General features: G+C 75.0%; 4 protein-coding genes across 8 annotated transcripts; 1 reads left to right on the plus strand and 3 right to left on the minus strand.

The window, feature by feature from the left end:
• Window positions 1-568: 568 nt before the first annotated feature.
• On the minus strand, window positions 569-3,318 carry RND1 (Rho family GTPase 1). Its single transcript, XM_064498593.1, has 5 exons — window positions 3,105-3,318; window positions 2,930-3,017; window positions 1,600-1,709; window positions 1,376-1,510; window positions 569-1,286 (listed from the first exon to the last, which is right to left on the minus strand). The coding sequence occupies exons 1-5, from the start codon at window positions 3,222-3,224 to the stop codon at window positions 1,041-1,043; spliced, it is 699 nt and encodes a 232-aa protein (XP_064354663.1). The 5' UTR covers window positions 3,225-3,318; the 3' UTR covers window positions 569-1,040.
• A 52-nt stretch (window positions 3,319-3,370) lies between these two features.
• On the plus strand, window positions 3,371-6,575 carry CCDC65 (coiled-coil domain containing 65). 4 transcript variants are annotated; one of them, XM_064498561.1, is made up of 9 exons: window positions 3,371-3,448; window positions 4,021-4,168; window positions 4,273-4,440; window positions 4,548-4,717; window positions 4,846-4,984; window positions 5,231-5,428; window positions 5,514-5,732; window positions 5,848-6,000; window positions 6,155-6,575. In XM_064498561.1, exons 1-9 carry the CDS (start codon window positions 3,378-3,380, stop codon window positions 6,446-6,448), a joined length of 1,560 nt encoding a protein of 519 aa, XP_064354631.1. In that variant the 5' UTR covers window positions 3,371-3,377; the 3' UTR covers window positions 6,449-6,575. The 4 variants fall into 4 exon arrangements, with proteins under 4 accessions (XP_064354631.1, XP_064354635.1, XP_064354633.1 ...); XM_064498565.1 differs by having other exon boundaries at window positions 5,852-6,000; window positions 6,155-6,393; XM_064498563.1 differs by having other exon boundaries at window positions 3,403-3,647.
• Window positions 6,576-6,849: 274 nt separating this feature from the next.
• On the minus strand, window positions 6,850-8,964 carry FKBP11 (FKBP prolyl isomerase 11). 2 transcript variants are annotated; one of them, XM_064498599.1, is made up of 6 exons: window positions 8,769-8,964; window positions 8,441-8,527; window positions 7,792-7,879; window positions 7,681-7,714; window positions 7,288-7,358; window positions 6,850-7,086 (listed from the first exon to the last, which is right to left on the minus strand). In XM_064498599.1, exons 1-6 carry the CDS (start codon window positions 8,892-8,894, stop codon window positions 6,869-6,871), a joined length of 624 nt encoding a protein of 207 aa, XP_064354669.1. In that variant the 5' UTR covers window positions 8,895-8,964; the 3' UTR covers window positions 6,850-6,868. The 2 variants fall into 2 exon arrangements, with proteins under 2 accessions (XP_064354669.1, XP_064354672.1); XM_064498602.1 differs by having other exon boundaries at window positions 8,462-8,527; window positions 8,769-8,962.
• A 2,627-nt stretch (window positions 8,965-11,591) lies between these two features.
• On the minus strand, window positions 11,592-15,026 carry ARF3 (ADP ribosylation factor 3). Its single transcript, XM_064498604.1, has 5 exons — window positions 14,900-15,026; window positions 13,637-13,826; window positions 13,417-13,527; window positions 13,216-13,340; window positions 11,592-12,383 (listed from the first exon to the last, which is right to left on the minus strand). Exons 2-5 carry the CDS (start codon window positions 13,782-13,784, stop codon window positions 12,222-12,224), a joined length of 546 nt encoding a protein of 181 aa, XP_064354674.1. The 5' UTR covers window positions 13,785-13,826; window positions 14,900-15,026; the 3' UTR covers window positions 11,592-12,221.
• Between the last annotated feature and the right edge of the window lie 2,973 nt (window positions 15,027-17,999).

Consider the following 17,999-nt stretch of genomic DNA (forward strand, 5'->3'; position numbering starts at 1 on the left):
CGCCGGCCGCAGCGCCACCGCGCCCCGCGGCTCCCTCCGCCCGGCCCGCCGCAGTCCGCCCGGGCCCCCGCAACGAGCCAGCAACGGCCCCACGTGCACCACAGCAGTGCCCCATATGCACCAGGGCCTTATACAGCACCCCCCATGTCACCCCCTCTGCCCCACGCAGCTGCCCTCCCGCCCCAGCTCTCCCTGCAAGCGCCAGCCTGGCAGGGGGCCGAGGACCCCGACCACCGCTGCGCCCTGAGCTGCTCCCCGGGCCTGGGGACAGCAGGGGACCCCCAGGGAGACCCTACAAGGTGCCCAAGACCCCCCAGGGCAGCAACTCCTGCCCCTCCCTCTCCCCCCCTCACCAGAGGCTCCCTGGGACCCCCCACCCACCCCAGGGCTTTGCCCTGGGCCACCCTGAGCCATCACCCATGGGTGGCCAGATGCAAATGTCACTGTCACCTTCACTACTGACACAGCCAGGGGACAGAACCCCCCCCCCAGCCTGACCTCAACTCCCCTCCACCCCACCCCACCCCACCCCCCCAGCCCCTCACCCAACACACGACCAGGCGCCCACTGCACGGTGGATAGTTGTTATATTTCCAATAATAAATAAGCTTTTTAATAACACTGAACATTGAACAGAGTCACCCCAAGAGACAGTCTATAAAACACGTCGCCCCCCGCCCGGAGCCCCGCAGAGCCCCCGGGGGGGCACCGGGGCCAAGCAGCAGATGAGGGATGGGGCAGAGCCAGACACCAACTGGGCATTCAAAGAAAAAGGATGAGTCCGTGGATGAGTCCTGCCGGCTCCGGGGGCTCAGGAGCAGCCGCTGAGCAAGGTCCCCTCCGCGCCGGGGGTCCCCCGGGCCCCCCACCCCATGGCATCTCGGCGGGGGCTGCCCCCCAGCCCCGGGCCCCAGGACGCGCGCGCTGTCTGGGGGGAAGCGGTGTGATGGGGGGGCCGGCGGCATCCTCCCCGCGGGGCACCACGCCGCAGCCCCCACCGCCCCGGGGGGCCGGGGCCACGTCCTCCCCGTCCCCCCCCTTCACATGACGGAGCAGCTTTTGGCCTTCTCCTTCTTGAAGGCGGAGGAGATGAGCTCGGCGCGGCTGGGCAGGTGCAGGAGGCGCTTGGAGAGGCCGCGCGCGGGGCTCTTGGGGGGCGGCGGGCCGGGCCGGCTGAGGCAGATGCCGGACACGGTCCGGAAGATGCTGTGCACGCTCTTCTCCGACGTGAAGGCCGAGCACTCCAGGTAGCTCTCCGCTCCCAGCTGCTTGGCCGCGGCGCAGCCCTGTGTCCCAATGCCGTGTGAGGCCGAGGCAACCCCCCAAGCCCGGCCCCCCCAGCCCCCTGGTTTCGGGTCCCAGCCCGCCCCGGCACCTGCTCGTAGGAGATGGGTGCCTGCTTCTGGTGGGAGAGCTCCATGAGGGTGCTCAGGTCGGTCCGCAGGTCCGTCTTGCAGCCGATGAGCAGCACCCGGGTGGTGGGGCAGTAGTCCAGGATCTCCGTCTTCCACTGCGCGCACAAGCCCGCGGTCAGCCAGGCGCGGGGGCCGCCCCGGGAAGACCCCCCCAGCGCGGGGGGGCCGGCCGCGCGCCCCTCACCTTCTTGGCAGCGCTGTCGAGGGTCTCGGGGCGGCTGATGTCGAAGCAGAGCAGCACCGCGTCCGAGTCGCTGTAGCACAGGGGACGCACGTTGTCGTAGTAGGGAGAGCCTGGGAGAGGAGGGGGGGTCACCACGCTGCGCCCCCCCTGCGCCGGGGGCGGCTGCCCCCAGGCAGGAGGGAGCTGGAGGGGGGCAGCTCCGGAGCACCCCGAACCCCACCTCGTTAGTGCCCCCATCTCCGCTAACGAGGCGGCAGGAAATGGTTCCCGGGGAGTTTATATAACCGCAAACCCTCCCCCACGAGGGGGGAGCCCTGCCAGCACGGGGGGGTCGGGCCCAGCTGGGCCCCCCCACGGGGCACCGCTGCGAGGGAGTCCCCCTGCGGCGCGGGGGGCCGGGCGCCCCCCCGACCCCGGAGCGTCCTCCGAGGGGTTTTGCAGCCCAGACGCTCCGTGCGCGGAATAGCAAAGAGGCTGCGCCAGCACATCGCCATGGCAACACGGGGACCGCGGCGGCGGGGACCCCCGCTGATGGGGGACACTGCAGCACCCGGCAGGGCAGCCCCGGTCCCCCGGCCTCGGGGGCTGCCTGGGGAGGGGGCAATGCCAGGAGCACCCCCCTCCTTTGCAGCCCTCCCCATCATGCAGCATGGAGGAATATGGGGGGGGGGGCTTGCACTGGTGCTGGGTACCCACCCCCAAAAAGGGGTGCTGAGCCTCTGCCTGCCCCCATGCATCACCCCCACCCCACAGAGCCAGACCCAAGGGTGCCCCCCGCACCCAGGGGACCAGGCCCCCCCCCGTGCCCCCCACCCTGAGCCAGCACCAGGCACGCACACCCGCTACAGCCCCCCCACACCAGGCCAGAACCCCCCCCCGGTGCAAGAGCCCACTGCAGGGCCCCCTGTGCTGCAGCCCCCCCCCCCATAGCCAGGCCTTCACCCCCACCCCGCTACTGCAGTCCCCTGTTGCAGGGCTCCGCTGTGCCCCACCGCAGCCCCCCGACACCCCCCCCAACACTGCGCATCCCCCCATCAGGCCCCCCCAGCCCGCCGGGGCTCCCCGGTACTGAACACGCAGCTCCCCCGGGGCATCCCCCCCTCCCCCCCCCACGTCACCCCTGTGCATCCCCCCTCCCCCCGGTACCGGAAGGGCATTTCCCCCCTCCCTCCCCCGGGAATGCCCCCACTTTCCCCGGTACCGGACGTGCATTCCCCCCCTCCCACACACACACACTTCAACGTGCATGCCCCCCCGGTACCGGAGGTGCATCCCTCCCCCCTTCCCGCATGCATTCCCCCCCCCTCCCCCGTGCATGCCCCCCCGGTACCGGAGGTGTCCCAGAGGCTCAGCTCCACGCGCTGCTCCTCGCTGGCCAGACACGCCGTGTAGTTCTCAAACACGGTGGGCACGTACGTCTGCAACGGCACCGCCAGCGTCAGCGCCCGGTACCGGGGCCGGTGCCGCCCGAGCCCGCTCCCGGCGCCGCCGCCGCCCCGCCTCACCTCGGGGTAGCAGTCCTTGGCCAGCACCTGCAGCATGGCCGTCTTGCCGCACTGCACGTCGCCCACCAGCACCAGCTTGCAGCGGGCCGGGGCGGCCGGCGGCGGCCTCCGCTCCCTCATGGCGGCGGCGCGAGCGCGGCCCGGCCCCGGCGCCCACCCGCCAGCCCTGCGCGCCCGCGCCGCAGCGCCCTTATATAGCGCCGCCGCCGCCGCGCCCCGCCCACGGCGGCGCCCGCCCGCCAATCGCGGCGGGGTCGCTCGGCGCCGCGGCCAATGGCGGAGTGGCGTGGGGCGGCCCAGCCCCGCCCCCCGCGGCTGCCGGGGAGGGGGCGCACCTGGGGCAGGTAGCGGCGGGGCGGCCGGGCCGGGGCTGCGGGCGCAGCGGCCGGAGCGGGGGGGCCGCGCCGGGGCGGCGGGGCCGGTTTCGGGGCGGCGGCGGGAGCCCTCCGGACCAGGAGGCGCCTCTCTGCCCGCGGCGCCCCCGCGGCGCCCGGAAGTGGGGCCCGCTCGCTTCCGCCCCGAGCCGGAAGTGGCCGTTGCTAGGTGACCGGTGGGACGCGAGCCACCGGGCCGGGTGTCGCTGGTGGGGTGGGGGGGGTGAGAGGTACCGGGGAGAGGGGCGGGACTGGGGGGATCCTGTGGGGTGGGGGGGTGGGGGAACATCCCGTGGGGAGGGGGGACACCCCGGGGGGGAGTGGGGGCACCCTGAGGGGGGGGGACACCCCATGGGGGAGTGTATAGGAGGACACCCCAAAAGGGGACACTACGGGGGGGACGCACTCCATAGGGGAGGGGAAGAGCAGGGATGGGGGGACACCCCAAGGGGGGGCACCCCATGGGGGAGGGATCGGGGCAGGGGGCCCCGGGGGGCGGTGACCGGGACCCCCCACCTCACCCCTCGCGCCGTGCCCCCCAGCCCCGCCGCCATGCCGCGGAAGCGACGCCAGCGGGCCGCGGCCGCCCCCGGGGTGGAGGAGGACGAGCTGCTGCTGCTGCAGAGCCAGGCCCTGGCCGAGGAGGAGGCCGCCAAGAAGAAGGGGGAGATGCTCACCCAGTTCCTGAAGGTGCCCGGGGGGTCAGCGAGGCGCTTCCCCACACGTCGGCCGCCCCCGGCCCCCGCGGGACGCATCCTTGCTGCCCCTTGACCCCCCCCGCCCCCCCTGCGCAGGACAAGCTGGCCAAGGAGGAGCACAACAGCGCCCTGAACCTCAACAAGATCAACACGCAGTGGCGCGCGGTGTTGCGGGAGGCCAAGGCCGAGGAGCTGCGCGCGGACATCGAGATCCTGAGCCAGACCTTCGCGCGGGTGACGGACTGCAAGGACAGCGTCATCAGAGTGAGCCCGCGGTGGGAGCGCGGGGCCGCGTGGAGCCCCCTGCCCGGTCCTCCCTCCGCGTGGGGCCGTGCGGAGCCCCCCCGTGACCCCCCCCCCCCCCCCCGCAGTCCCTGGCCAGAGACCTGTTGGAGGCGGAGGCGCAGCACGGCCGGGCCCTGTGCAGCCACCTGCACAACATCGACCGCCTGCTGCAGCTGCAGCGCTGCCGCCTGCGCTACCTGCAGGACGATTATAACGCGGAGCTGGCGGCCCTCAGGGAGGAGTTCGAGACAGAGAGGTAGCGAGGGCAGGGAGCGGGCGATCGGGGTGCGGGGTGGCACCCGCTGGCGGTCCCGCTGGGTCCCTGGCGGGGCCGGAGCGGGGACCTCCCCGGCCTGCCCCGGCCCTGTGCTCCGTTCCCCCCAGGAGAGCGATCCTGGAGCAGCACGAGCAGGAACGCTGCTACCTGCAGGGCGTGATGCTGGCCGCGGAGCAGAGCTTCGTCGAGAACGACTGCGAGGCCACGCTGAACTTCCAGAGCGCCTGGGACGACGTTAAGAGCAAGGCAGGGGCGGGGGACGGGGCAGGGCTCGCTGAGGGACTGCCGGGCTCTTTAGCAGCCCGACTAGCGGCTGACTCCGTCGAGGAGCGTTTTGGGGCTTGGGGCGTGAGCAGAGCACAGCCAGGGCCGATGGAGCCCCGGCTGCAGCGGAGGCAAGAGGGAGCTGCCTCGCTTGGGACATGGCGATCACAGCCGGGGGAGGAGGGAAGGGGGTGGCGGGACACCCCCAGCAACGTCTCCCTCCCCCAGCAACTGGAGGAGAAGCAGTACAGCCGCTTGCAGCTGGGCAGCAAGGTGGATTCCCTCTGGAAGCAGTTCCAGCAGGTCCTGCACAGCTACGCGGAGGCCACGGAGGACCAGAAGATCGCCTTCGAGGTGCTCAAGCAGAAGGACGAGAAGAGCTCCAGGGAGATAGAGATGCAGGCGAAGAAGCTGCACAAACTCCAGGTCGTGGCTGCAGAAACTCCCGGTGCAGACGCGGCCCCGCACACCGAGCCCCCCATCCCGTTGCTGACGCTTCGCCTGCCCCCAGGACTCCATCGCGGCCGTGAAGGGCAGGATCACGGATCACCTCCAGGAGAGCAAGGAGCAGAACCGGTGCATGCGGGAGGAGAAGGAGCTCGTCCTCGGGCAGCTCCAGGAGCTCAAGAGGGAGATGAACCAGGCCAGGGCCAAGGCCCGCGGCAGCCTGGCCGAGCTCACCGCGCGGAGCAGCGCTGCCCTGAAGGCGCTCCTGCACGTCGTGGCGAAGGTGAGGCCCGCAGGCCGCATGCTGCTGCCCGGGGCAGGACTGGGCTCCCCGGGGAGCCCCAGGCCACGCGGTGCCACCGTCCCCTCCGTGCCTGCCCTCTCCGGCGTCCCCCCAGGCAGAGCGCGTCCTGCGGCTGGGCGAGATGTGCCGTAAGCTGGAGTCGGAGGAGGAGAAGGTGCTGCCGTTCTACCCTTCCTCGCTGGCTGAGGAGGAGCAGCGGGACGTGGAGCAGGTCCTCAGGGAGACGCCCGCAGAGCCTCTGGCCCAGGTGAGGAGGCAGTGTCGGGGTCCCGAGTTGGCCAGGCACTGCCACCGGGGAGGGAGGGACAGGGACAGCCTTGGGGACAGCCTTGGGGACAGCCAGTGTGTGTGCAGGGATAGGTCCGGGGCCCCCGGCCTCTTCATCCCTCGCTCCCGCGCAGGCCATGCAGGACTACGCGGGGCTGGAGCGCTTCTGGCAGCGGTTCAACAAGGCGAAGCTGGAGGAGCTGGCGCTGGCGCGGGAGAGGGCAGCTCTGAGCCGCAGGAACGGGCGCCTGCGGGAGCTGCTGGCGCAGTACCTGGAGGGCGTCTCCGTGAGCCCGGAGCTGCTCCGCAAGCCCAACCCGCTCCTCACCCTCCAGCACAGCAGCTGCAGCCCCAGGGCCCGGCGCCGCGCCGGGGGGGCCGTGCACAACGTCGTGGAGGCGGCGCACGTGGCCTCGCGCATCCTGTGAGGCTCCCGGGGGGGGACGCATGGCCAGATCGGCCCCGGCCAGTGCCTGAATCGCCCGGCTGAGCCCGGTGCTCGGGGCAGCACGGACGCTGGGCCGGCAGGAGCTGCCATTAAAGAGCTCGACTGTGGTGCGGATGTGGTACGCATCTCATTTCTGGTCACCCACGGGCTTGGTCTAGGTCCGACTCTTCAGCCCCTTGGCCGCACTAAATCCCCCCTGCCAGGACCAGACGGAGCTCCAGGCCTTCGGCGGGAGCTGACAGCATCCGGGCAGGGAGATGAGCAGCCCGGGGCCCCCTTCCCTCTGCTCTCGCCTCCCCCCAGGCTCCGGACAGGCGCGCGCACCCCGTCCCCCACGCAGCGAGCGTCCCCGGGAGGCGGACGGAGCAGGCGCGGAGCAGCTGCGGTTGCTGAGCACGGTTTATTTCTTTTTGGCCTTGTTCCTCTTCTCCTCCTTGAGCTTCTTCTTGGAGAGCCTGGGGCTGCTGGCTTTGCGGTAGAGGTGGAAGCCGATGAGGCCCAGCAGCGCCGGGACCAGCCCGAGGCACACGAGGGGCAGCACCTCGTTCACCACCTTCTGCCAGTAGCTGGCCCGGGACAGGCCGACCAGCTCCACCTCGAACTTCAGCACCGCGTCGCCTGCCGGGGGGGGGCCGAGCCTGAGCGGGGGCCGCGGGGAGCCGGGGTGCCTCCCACCGGGGCCGAGACGCACCTCCTCCGGCACGCGGGGGGCCCGGGGGCCGGGCAGGAGCCATCCCGATGCCCCCGCTGCGGTACGGGGACGGCGAGGGCCGCGGGGGGAGGGGGGGGGGGCAGGCAGCCCGGCCTGGCCGCGCTTACCTGGGATGGTGGGGGGGGAACCTCGTTTGCCGTACGCCAAATGAGGGGGGATGATGGCTCTCCGCTTCTCCCTGCCACGGCGAGAGACTGTCAGTGCGGAGGCCCCCGAGCCCCGGCGCCGGGCAGGGGGATGAATCCGCTCAAAACCGCTGCGGGAACGTTAGGGCCAGCTCCGGCGGACGACGGAGCCCGAGCGGGGCCGGGCGACCCCGCGGGACGGGGACGCGAGGACCTTGTCTCGGGGCGGTGGAGGAGGCAGCTCCCGTCCGGGCCCGGCCTCGTCCTGGTCCGCAGCGCGGAGGGTCTCGCCCAGCCCCGAGGCGGCTCCTCCGGGCCCCGCGGCGGGGGGTGGGGGCTCGCTGCCCTCCCCAGCGCGCCGGCGGCCGGACTTACCCCACGCACATGTCCAGCAGACTCTGCTCCAGCCCTGCGAGGGGGGAGGCAGGCGCTGAGCGGGGCCGCCCGCGCCCGCCCCCCCCCCGGCCCCCCACGCCTGGCACCCACCGGGGATCACTTGGCGCTTGCCCAGCTCCACCTGGAGCGGGTCCCGCGTCAGCGAGGTGTCGATGATCCGTCCGTCCTCCAGGCTGCCCTGCCGGACGCGCGGACACGGTCACCGCTGGCACCGGCAGCCCGCGGGTGCCAGGCTCCTCCGGGCCAGCCCAGCGCCATCCCCACGCTGGTCTCGGTGCCGCCCTGTGCCCGTCCCAGCACAGTCCCCACGCCAGTGCCAACCCCAGTGCCACCCCAGGGCCATCCCAGCACGGTCCCCGTGACAGTGCCAACCCCAGTGCCACCCCAGGGCCATCCCAGCACGGTCCCCGTGACAATACCAACCCCGGTGCCACCCCAGGGCTACCCCCATCCCGGTCCCGGTGCTGCCCAGCGCCACGCCGGCACCCTCCCCGCGCTGGTGCCAGTCCCAGCGTCACCCCGGGGCCCTCCCCGTGCAGGTCCCGGTGCCGCCCCGGTGCAGAGCCCACGCGGGTCCCGGTGCCGCCCCCGGGGCCACCCCAGGGCCACCCGGTGCAGAGCCCACGCGGGTCCCGGTACCGGCCCGGGCCCCCCCCACGCGGGTCCCGGTGCCGCCTCGTGGCCCCCCCCCGCCGGGCCCGCCCCCGCCGCTGCGCCCGCCCCCGCCGGCAGTGCTGACGTGTTCGTGCCGCCGCCGCACCGTGTAGTGGATGTGCACCGTGTCCCCCAGCGCCGACAGCTCCGTGCAGCCCTCGGGGGGCGCCACCTGCAACGGGAGGGGGGGGGGACGCGGAGGGGACGGGGGGGGGTCACCGGGGCCCGCACCGACACCCCCCCGGCCGCCGCCGCGCCGCCCCCCGGCCCCTCCCGGCCCCCGCTCCCGGGGCAGCCGTCGGGGCTCCCCGCTGCCCCCCCCCCGCCCCGTGCCGCTTTCCCGGTGCCCCGCGGGCGCGCGGTGCCGGTGCCCCCCCCCGGTGCCCCCCCCCCCGGTGCCCCCGGGGCCTCACGAGCGTCTCCAGGCGCAGCCCCCGCGCGCCGCTCTCGGGGTCGCCGTCGCCGTCGGCGGCGCGGGCGGGCGGCGGCGGCGGCAGCAGCAGCGCCAGCAGCAGCAGCAGCGCGGCGGGGGGCGGCATGGCCGGGCTGGCGGCGGCGGCGGCGGCGGCACCGGCACCGCCCCGCCCGGCCCCCGGCCCCGCCCGGCCCGCGGGGCGCCGCCCCCCGCCCGCCGCCGGCCCGCCCCGCCGCCCCCGGGGCTGCCGCCGGGGAGGCCCAGAGCCGCGGACGTCCCCGGGGTGCCCTAGGGACGGGGACGTGTCCCCAGGGTGGCCCAGAGCCGGGGACGTCCCCGGGGTGCCCTAGGGACGGGGACGTGTCCCCGGGGTGGCCCAGAGCCGGGGACGTCCCCGGGGTGGCCCAAGGATGCAGATGTGTCCTCATGGTGCCCCAGGGACGGGGACGTGTCCCCAGGGTGGCCCAGGGACAGAGACGTCCCTTCAGGCAGTCCCAGGGATGGAGACGTCCCCAGGGCACCCCAGGGATGCAGACGTGTCCCTGGGGTGGCCCAGAGCCAGGGACGTCCCTTTGGGGCACCTCAGGGATGCAGATATTTCCTCAGGGTGGCCCAGGGATGGAGACGTGTCCCCAGAGTGCCCCAAGGATGCAGACATGTCCCCAGAGTGGTCCAGAGCCAGGGATGTCCCTTCAGGGCACCCCAGGGATGGAGACGTGTCCCCAGGGTGTCCCAGGGGTGGAGATGTGTCCCCTGGGTGCCCCAGAGATGGAGAGATCCCAGGGTGGCCCAGGAACGGAGACGTGTCCTCAGGGTGTCCCAGGGGTGGAGATGTGTCCCCTGGGTGCCCCAGAGATGGAGATGCGCCTTCAGGGTGCTTCTGAGCCGGAGATGAGCCTTTTGGGGTGTCCCAGGGATGGCGACGTCCCTTCCGGAGGCCCCAGAGCTGGAGATGTGTCTCGGGGGTGTCCCAGAGCCAGGGATGAGCCTTCCAGGGTGTCCCAGGGATAGAGACGCCCTCCGGGGCGCTCTCGAGATGGGGACGAGCCTTCGGGACACCCCAGAGCTGAGGACGTGTCTTTGGGGTGCCCCGGTGCCGGGGACGGGCCTTTGGGATGCCCCCGAGCTGGAGACAACTCTGTGGGGTGTCCCCCAGCTCGGGACGAGCCTTCGGGGTGCCCCAGAGCCAGAGACGTCCCTTCGGGGCACCTCGGAGCCGGGGACGAGCCTTTGGGGTGCCCCAGACATGGGGATGTGACAGAGAAGCCCCATGGGGCAGCCAGACCCACAGACGTGCTGTGGGGTGGCCCAGAGGCCAGATACATCATTGTGCCGGTGCAGAGCTGCAGGTCGGGACGTCCCAGAGCCGGAGAGGTGCCGTCAGGGTGGCCCGGAGCCCCCAGGCCCGTCCCGCCCCCCCGGTGCTGCAGGACGTGTGTCCATCTGCACAGGCCGGTGACAGACGTGTCCCCCCCTGCGTCCTGCACCACCGGCCCCGGCCGCGCCTCCCCGCGGGCTGCCGCTGCCAGCCGCCTTGGTGGGGCCACGGGGCGCCCCACGGAGCCCCGCCGCCGCGGCCCCTCGCTCCCCCCGGCCGGGCCGTCGGGGGGGGCTCGTCGTGGGGGGGGGCCCGTCGGGGGGGCCGGGGAGCAGCACCCAGCGTCGCGGCGCCGTGCGGAGCCGGTACCAGCAGGCGGCAGCAGAGCCTGGGGAAACCGGTACCCGGCGGCCCCGGTACCCGGCGGCCCCGGTTCCCGGATCCTGCACCGGGGCGCGGGACAGGCGCGCGGGGACCCCGGGCACGTGCGGGGCAGCCCCAAAACGCCGGGGCAGCCCTGGCACACGCGAGCATCCCCAAAACGCACGGGCACCCCCGGCACGCGTGGGCACCCCCGAAACGCACAGGCATCCCCGGCACGCGTGGGCATCCCCGAAACGCACGGGCATCCCCAAAACGCACGGGCATCCCCGAAATGCATGAGAACAGCCCCAAAAATGCACAGGCAGCGCCAGCAAACGCGGGCAACCCCGAAACGCACGAGCAGCCCGGCTGCCCCGGGGCCCCGGGCCAGCGCGGCCCCCGCAGCCACCTCGGCCCCGCGGCGGCGGCTCCCGGGCGACGGCATCGGCACGCCAGCCACGCCGCCGCCGCCGCCGGGCCCGGCCCCACTGCGCGGCCGGCGGGCGCTTTGTCTGGCCCCCCCGCCGCCCGCACCCACATACCAGCCCCGGTTGCCGGGGGGGCCGCAGCCGGGCTGGCGGCGGGGGCCGCGGGCGCCGATGGGAGCAGGGCCCCCGGGTCAGCACCGGGCCGGACCCCCGGCCCGGGTGGACAAAGCCGCCGCCGCCGCGGTGGGAACGAGCCGGGCCGGCTCCGGCGCCCCACGGCGACCCTCACCCCGGCTCCAGCCACCCCCGGGCAGGAGGAAACCAGGCGTCTTGCCCCAAACCTGCCTCTGTCCCCCCCCCCTTCCCGGACAGGGGACCCAGGCGTCCGGGCACACAGGCCCGCGGCAGCTCCGGGCCGGCACGCGGCCATCCCGGGAGCCGGCAGCCCCCGGAGGGGACGGGGACGGGTCCCCGATGCCCCCAGCCCTGCCCGCCGCTGGCACCGGCCCCACGGGATTAGCGCTAATGGGATTTACCATTTCAGCCAATATTCCCCCAAAGATGGGCCCGGCGCGGGGGCTCCCCCCCCCCCCGCCCGCTAAGCTGCTTCTAATTAAAACGCGCCCGGCGCTGTCCATCACCGCCCCCCCCCGACCCAGCGTGCGGCCCCCCCGAGCCGGGGGGCGGCAGAAGAAGAGCCGGGGGACGGCGCTACATAAAACATGTTTAATACCCAAGGGGGGGCCGGGGCCGGGCGCCCCCCCCAGCCGAGGCGCGGGGAGGGGAGGCGAGCACAGACGTCCCCGAGACGGGGCAGAGCCGCAGCGACACGTCACACCAAGCACAGACCGGGGTATAAATACAGTGCCGGGGGGGGGCACGGGGCGTCCGTCCGTCCGTCCGTCCGGGGCAGGGGACATTACAATCACTATGCTGGCATGGGGGCCGGGGGGGCGCAGGGGGGGGCGGGCGCGCCGCTGGGGAGGAGACCTGCCTCGAAGTGACATGGGGGGGGGGACAGGGGGGTCCCCGGGAACAGGGTGGGGGGGGATGTGGTCCCAAATGGCCCCGTGGCCCCGCCGCCCCCCCCCCCCCGCGTTTGGTCCAGGGCAGGGAGAGGGGCCGGGGGGGCCCCGCCAAGCGCCCCCCCGGGGGGGGCCCCGCCCCCGGCCCCCATAGACTTTTATATAGAGCTATATTTCCACGCACGCACACACGAGACCCGAGGGCGCCGGGAAGAGCCCGGCACGAGGGGTGAAACCCCGCGGCAGCCGGCAGCGAGCCAAGGCCGGGCGGCCGGGGCGGGGGGGCCGGGGGGGGCGGCCGGCGGGGGGGCCGCCGCTCACTTCTTGTTCTTGAGCTGGTTGGCGAGCCAGTCGAGGCCCTCGTAGAGGCCGTCGCCGCTGGTGGCGCAGGTGGCCTGGATGTACCAGTTGCGGTGGCGCAGGGAGTGCAGCCCCAGCTTGTCCGTGATCTCCGCCGCGTTCATGGCGTTGGGCAGGTCCTAGGGCAGAGCAGGGCGTCGCGCGCCCGCCCCGACGCCGCGGGGACGGGCACGGCTGCGCCGCGGGGGGGATGACGGACCCCGGCCCTGAGGCCACGGGGATGGGCACGGCCGTGCCGCGGGGGGCCCTAAACCGCGGCCCCGACACTGCAGGGATGGACATGGCCCTGCCACGGGGGCTGCGAAACCCCAGCCCTGACGCCACGGGGATGGGCACGGCCCTGCCTTGTGGGTGGCTAAAGCCCAGCCCTGAGACCATGGGGATGGGCACAGCCCCAATGCCAAAGGGGCTGCAAAATCCCAGCCTCAGTGCCATGGGGATGGGCACGGCCCTGCCATGGGGGCTGCGAAATCCCAGCCCCGACACCATGGGGATGGGCGCAACCCTGATGCCGGGAGGGATGGGGTGCAAAATCCCAGCCTTGACACCACGGGGATGAGCACGGCCATGCAGGCTGCTGAATCCCAGCCCTGATGCCACGGGGATGGGCACAACCTTGCCGCAGGGGCTGCTAAGCCCCAGCCCCGACACCGTGGGGACAGGCACAACCCCACTGTGCAGGCTGCTAAACCCCAGCCCTGATGCCATGGGGATGGGCATGGCCCTGATGCCACAGCGATGGGCATGGCCTTGTAGCAGGGGACGCTAAACCCCAGCCCTGAGGCTGCAGGGATGGACGCAGCCATGCCATGGGGGCTGTTAACCCCCAGCCGCGATGCCACGGGGATGGGCATGGTCCCGATGCCATGGGGATGAGCACAGCCCCGCCAGGGAGCTGTTAATCCCCAGCCCCGACGCCACGGGGATGGGCACGGCCGCACCTCGCCCCACCTGCTTGTTGGCAAAGACCAGGAGCACGGCGTCCCGCAGCTCGTCCTCCGCCAGCATCCGCATGAGCTCCTCGCGCGCCTCGTTCACCCGCTCCCGGTCGTTGCTGTCCACCACGAAGATGAGCCCTGGGGGGAGGAGGCGGCGGTGCTGGGGCGGGAGGGGGCCGCGCGGGGCCGCGGGGGGGGCCGCGCGGGCACCTACCCTGCGTGTTCTGGAAGTAGTGCCGCCAGAGGGGCCGGATCTTGTCCTGCCCGCCCACGTCCCACACGGTGAAGCTGATGTTCTTGTACTCCACCGTCTCCACGTTGAAGCCTGCGGGGAGCCACAGCGCAGGGAAACTGAGGCAGGCAGGAGCCAAGCCCCAGCGCGGCCCCCCGCGGCCCCCGGCACCCGGGCCGCCCCGGCGCGTCCCCCCGCGCACCGATGGTGGGGATGGTGGTGACGATCTCGCCCAGCTTCAGCTTGTAGAGGATGGTGGTCTTGCCGGCGGCGTCCAGCCCCACCATGAGGATCCTCATCTCCTTCTTCCCTATGAGGCTCTTCAGCAGGTTCCCGAAGATGTTGCCCATGGCGCCGGCGCTGCTGGCTCCGTCCGGAGGCAAGGCCGAATCCTGCGGGGGTGCGGGGCGGGCGCTGGGCTGCGGGGGGGGGGGGGGGGGGGGCCGTGCCCCGGGGGGGGGCAGGGCTTGGGGACACCCAGTGCCCCGGGGCTGCAGGGGTCGGGGACCCCGCTGTGCCCCGGGGGGGGGCTGCAGGGCTCCGGGACACCCAGCATTCGGGGGGGGTGCGGCAGGGCTCAGGGACACCCAGTGCCCTGGGGGGGCTGCAGGGCTCAGAGACCCACCCGTGCCCTGGGGGGGGCCTGGGAGCCCAGGCCCTGCCCTGGTGACCCTGGGGGTGGCCGGACACCCCCCCCCCACCACTGCAGCCTGCGGAGGGGCTCCCCGGCCCAGCACCCCGCAGAGGGGAAACCGAGTCACGGCGCTGGCGGGGGAGCCCAGGCGTCCTGGCTGCTGACCCTCCCCCGCTTCTTCTCACGGTGGGGGGGTGCACCCCCCTCCATCCCTGGCCCCCCCGAGGAGGCAGCGGGTGTCCCAGCACCCCCAGCAAGGGGCAACCTCGATCCGTTGCACCCAGCCAGGCCCTGGGGAACCCGCGGGCCCCCCCAGCCCCATGGGACCCCCATACGGCAGGCGCCCCCCCCCCGCGCGGCCCCCCCGTGCCTGGCACCCCCTGCGGATGCAAAGCCCCCTCCATCGCACCGCACTCCTCCCCCGGTGCCTCGCACCCCCCCCCGCTACCATGTGCCCCCCCAGGGCTGAAACGGCCCCCAGCGCACCGCCCCCCCGCGGCACCGCCCCCCCCCGCGCAGCGCGCCCCCCCGGTGCAATGCACGTCCCGCCCCCCCGTGCGATGCCCCCCCCCCGGTGCACCGCACCCCCCCGGTGCAATGCACGTCCCGCCCCCCGTGCGATGCTCCCCCCCTCGGTGCACACCCCCTCCCCAGCGCCTTGCCCAGCCCCTCCCGCGGTGCGGTGCCCCCCCGGTGCAATGCAGCTCCCCCCCCAGCGCCCCGCTGCCCCGGTGCATCCCCCCCCCCGCCCACGGTGCGCGGCCCCCCCCGCGCCCCGCTCCCCCCGCCGCGCGGCCCCCGCCCCCGCGCGCCCCCCCCCGCCGCGCGCACCTGGTGCCGGTGCCGGTGCCGGTGCCGGTGCGCCCGCCGCCCCCAGCTGACTCTGCACCGCGTCCCGCCGGCCGGAAGCGGAGGCCCGAGCGCGCGCGGATCTCGCGAGAGCGCCCGTTCCCCCCCCCCCGCCTTCCCCCCCCCCCGCCCGCCGCCCGCACCGGGCCCGGGGGCGCGGGGGGGCGCCGAGCTCGCGAGAGCCGCGAGCCGTTTCCATGGCAGCGGCTGCAGCAGAGCGGGGGGGGGGGCGATGCACCGGGGGGGGGTGCGTGGAGGTGGGGGGCACGGGGGGGGCACGGGGCTGGGGTGCACGGGGGGGATGTGTGGGGCTGGGGTGCATGATGGGGGGCACGGGGGGGGCACAGACTGGCGTGCACGATGTGCGTGCAGGGGGCTGGGGTGCACGGGGGGGGGGCAGGGGGCTGGTGTCCGTGCGGGGGGTGCGAGGGGCTGGCGGGAGGCACCGACGGCGGTGCCCGAAGGCGATGCACGAGGGGTGCGGGGGGGGCAGGGGGTGCGGGGGGTGCGGGGGGGGCAGCAGGGTGAGGAACGTGGCAGGGGGCTGTGGTGGGGTGCACGACTGCGGGGGTGCACGGACAAGGTGCACGGGGGGGGCAGGGTCCCGAGAGCCCTGTCTGCACCCGCGGGGTGCACACACCGCGTTTGGGGTGCCCCAGGCTCGCAGCGGGGGGGGGGGCGGGGGGGGCTGCGGGGTCCCAGATGGGGCCACTGCACTGCACAGCCGCAGGCACTGCACAGCCCCACACGCTGCACAGCACCCCTGCGTTGTACAGCCCCGTGCACCGCGCTGCACAGCCGCAGGCACTGCACAGCCCTACACACCGCGCTGCACAGCCCTACACACCGCGCTGCACAGCCGCAGGCACTGCACAGCCCTGCACACCGCACTGCACGGTCACAGGCACTGCACAGCCCTACACACCGCGCTGCACGGTCACAGGCACTGCACAGCCCTACACACTGCACGGTCACAGGCACTGCACAGCCCTACACACCGCACTGCACAGCCGCAGGCACTGCACAGCCCTACACACCGCGCTGCACAGCCGCAGGCACTGCACAGCCCCACACGCTGCACTGCACAGCCGCAGGCACTGCACAGCCCTACACACCGCACTGCACAGCCGCAGGCACTGCACAGCCCTACACACCGCACTGCACGGTCACAGGCACTGCACAGCCCTACACACCGCGCTGCACGGTCACAGGCACTGCACAGCCCTACACACCGCACTGCATGGCTGCAGACACTGCACGACCGTACACACCGCACTGCATGGCCACAGGCACTGCACAGTCCCGTGCACTGGCAGCGGGCGAGCGAGGTGGCTCAGGGGTCACCTCCGCCGGGGGGGTCCGGGGGGGGGACCCTGCTCCCGGGGGCTGGACCGGCAGTTCGCACCGCAGCGGCGGGCGGCAGGGGGGCTCCGCGGCGCAGGAGGGGCCGAACCCGCTGCCCACGGGTCCCGGTGCCCCCCCAGCCCGACCCGTTCCCTTGCCCCCAGTGAAGCCGGGGCCCCTCACGGAGCCCCCCCGGCCCCGCCGCTCTCCGGGGGCCGCGGGAGGGACCCAGGCGCCCGGGCCGCCGTGGAGGCAGGTGATGGGCGAGGGCCCGTGCTCGGGCCCGGCGGGACCCCCCGGCCCCCTCGGTGCCCCGGCCCCCTCTCCGCGCACCCCTGCACGGCGCTGTCCGTCTGTCCGGCCCCCGTCCCGGCCGCCCCTGCAGCCCGTCACCCGTCCCGGCAGCCGCCCGGGGGTCCTCCCGGCCCGCCCGCCGCCCCGCCGCCCCGCCGTCCCTCCGGCCGATCCCCGGTGCCGCCGCCGCCCCTCGCCTCCGCTCCCGGCCCAGCCCCGCTCCCGGGGCCGCTCCCGGGGCCGGCCCGGGCCGCCCCTTCTGCGCCCGCTCCGTGCGGAGCCGTCCCGGCCCCGGCCCCGGCCCCGGCCCGCCCCCGCCTCTCCGCCCCTCCAGGTAAGGCCGGGCGCACCGGGGGCACCGGCCGCCCCGACGGCGGCCAGAGCCGCTGCCGCTGCCGCGGGCACCGGGCGCGGCGGGACTGCGGGGGCCCCGGCTCGGCCCGCCCGCTCCGGCGGGGCCGGGATCCCCGGGGCACGGCCGCCCGGTGCCGCCGCTGCCGGGGGGGCAGGGGGGGCCCGGGAGGGGCGCGGCGGCGAGCGGGGCCGCGGGGACGGTGCGGGAGCGGCGGGCAGGGCTGCGGGGGGCTGCGCCCGGTCCCGGGGGCACCGGGGAGGGTGCGGGGGGTGCGCGCAGGGCTGCGCCTGTCCCGGGGGCACCGGGGAGGGTGCGGGGGGGTCCGCGCAGGGGGTGCGGGGGGGCTCCCGGGAGCCCCGGGGACGGAGCGGGACAAGGGGGCTGCGCCCGGGCCGGGGGGGGCCGGGCCGGTGCTGGGGACGGAGCAGGGAGCCCGGGACGGGGGCAGCGCCCGCCGGGGGCTGCCAGGGGACGGGGGCGATTTTGGGGGGGGGTCGCGGCTCGGCCCCGCCGCCGGTGGCCTGGCCCCGGCCAAGACCCTCCCGGCCGCGCCCCGGGGCCTCCCGGCGGCCGCTGACCTCAGCCCCGGGAGCCGCTGCGGGGCGGCGGCGGGAGGGCGCGGCGAGAGCCTGGCCGGGCCGCCGCCGCCGCCGCCCGGCCCCGCCGCCCCCCGGGGCACCGGCCCCCGCGCCCCCCCGGCCGGAGGGGAGGCGGCGCCGGGGGGCGGCCCGGGGCGGGGGGGGGGGGCAGGTCCCAGCGCGGGGCGCCCCGTCGCTGCCGCACCTGCGATGAGCTGCGGGGTCTCAGCTGTGCGTGCGGCGGGACCCCGAGCCCCCAGCCCGGGCTGCAGCCCTGTCGTGGGGGGGGGGGGGGAAGCTCCTGCCTCAGCCCCTGCTGTGACCCCCGAGGTGGGGCCCTGCCCCGGCCCTCCAGCCCCCCAGACCCGGGCTTTCCCACCGCCCGCACCCTGCGCTTCGGCACCGGGGACCCCCGGGGCACCGGGGGCCTCGGGAGACGTTAACTGCCCCCGGCAGCGGGGCGAGCCCGATGCGAACACCGCAGTGGGGCACAGCTCTGCCCCGAGCCCCC

The sequence above is a fragment of the Dromaius novaehollandiae genome, chromosome 28 (assembly GCF_036370855.1).
Source record: "Dromaius novaehollandiae isolate bDroNov1 chromosome 28, bDroNov1.hap1, whole genome shotgun sequence".
Taxonomy (NCBI): Eukaryota; Metazoa; Chordata; class Aves; order Casuariiformes; family Dromaiidae; genus Dromaius; species Dromaius novaehollandiae.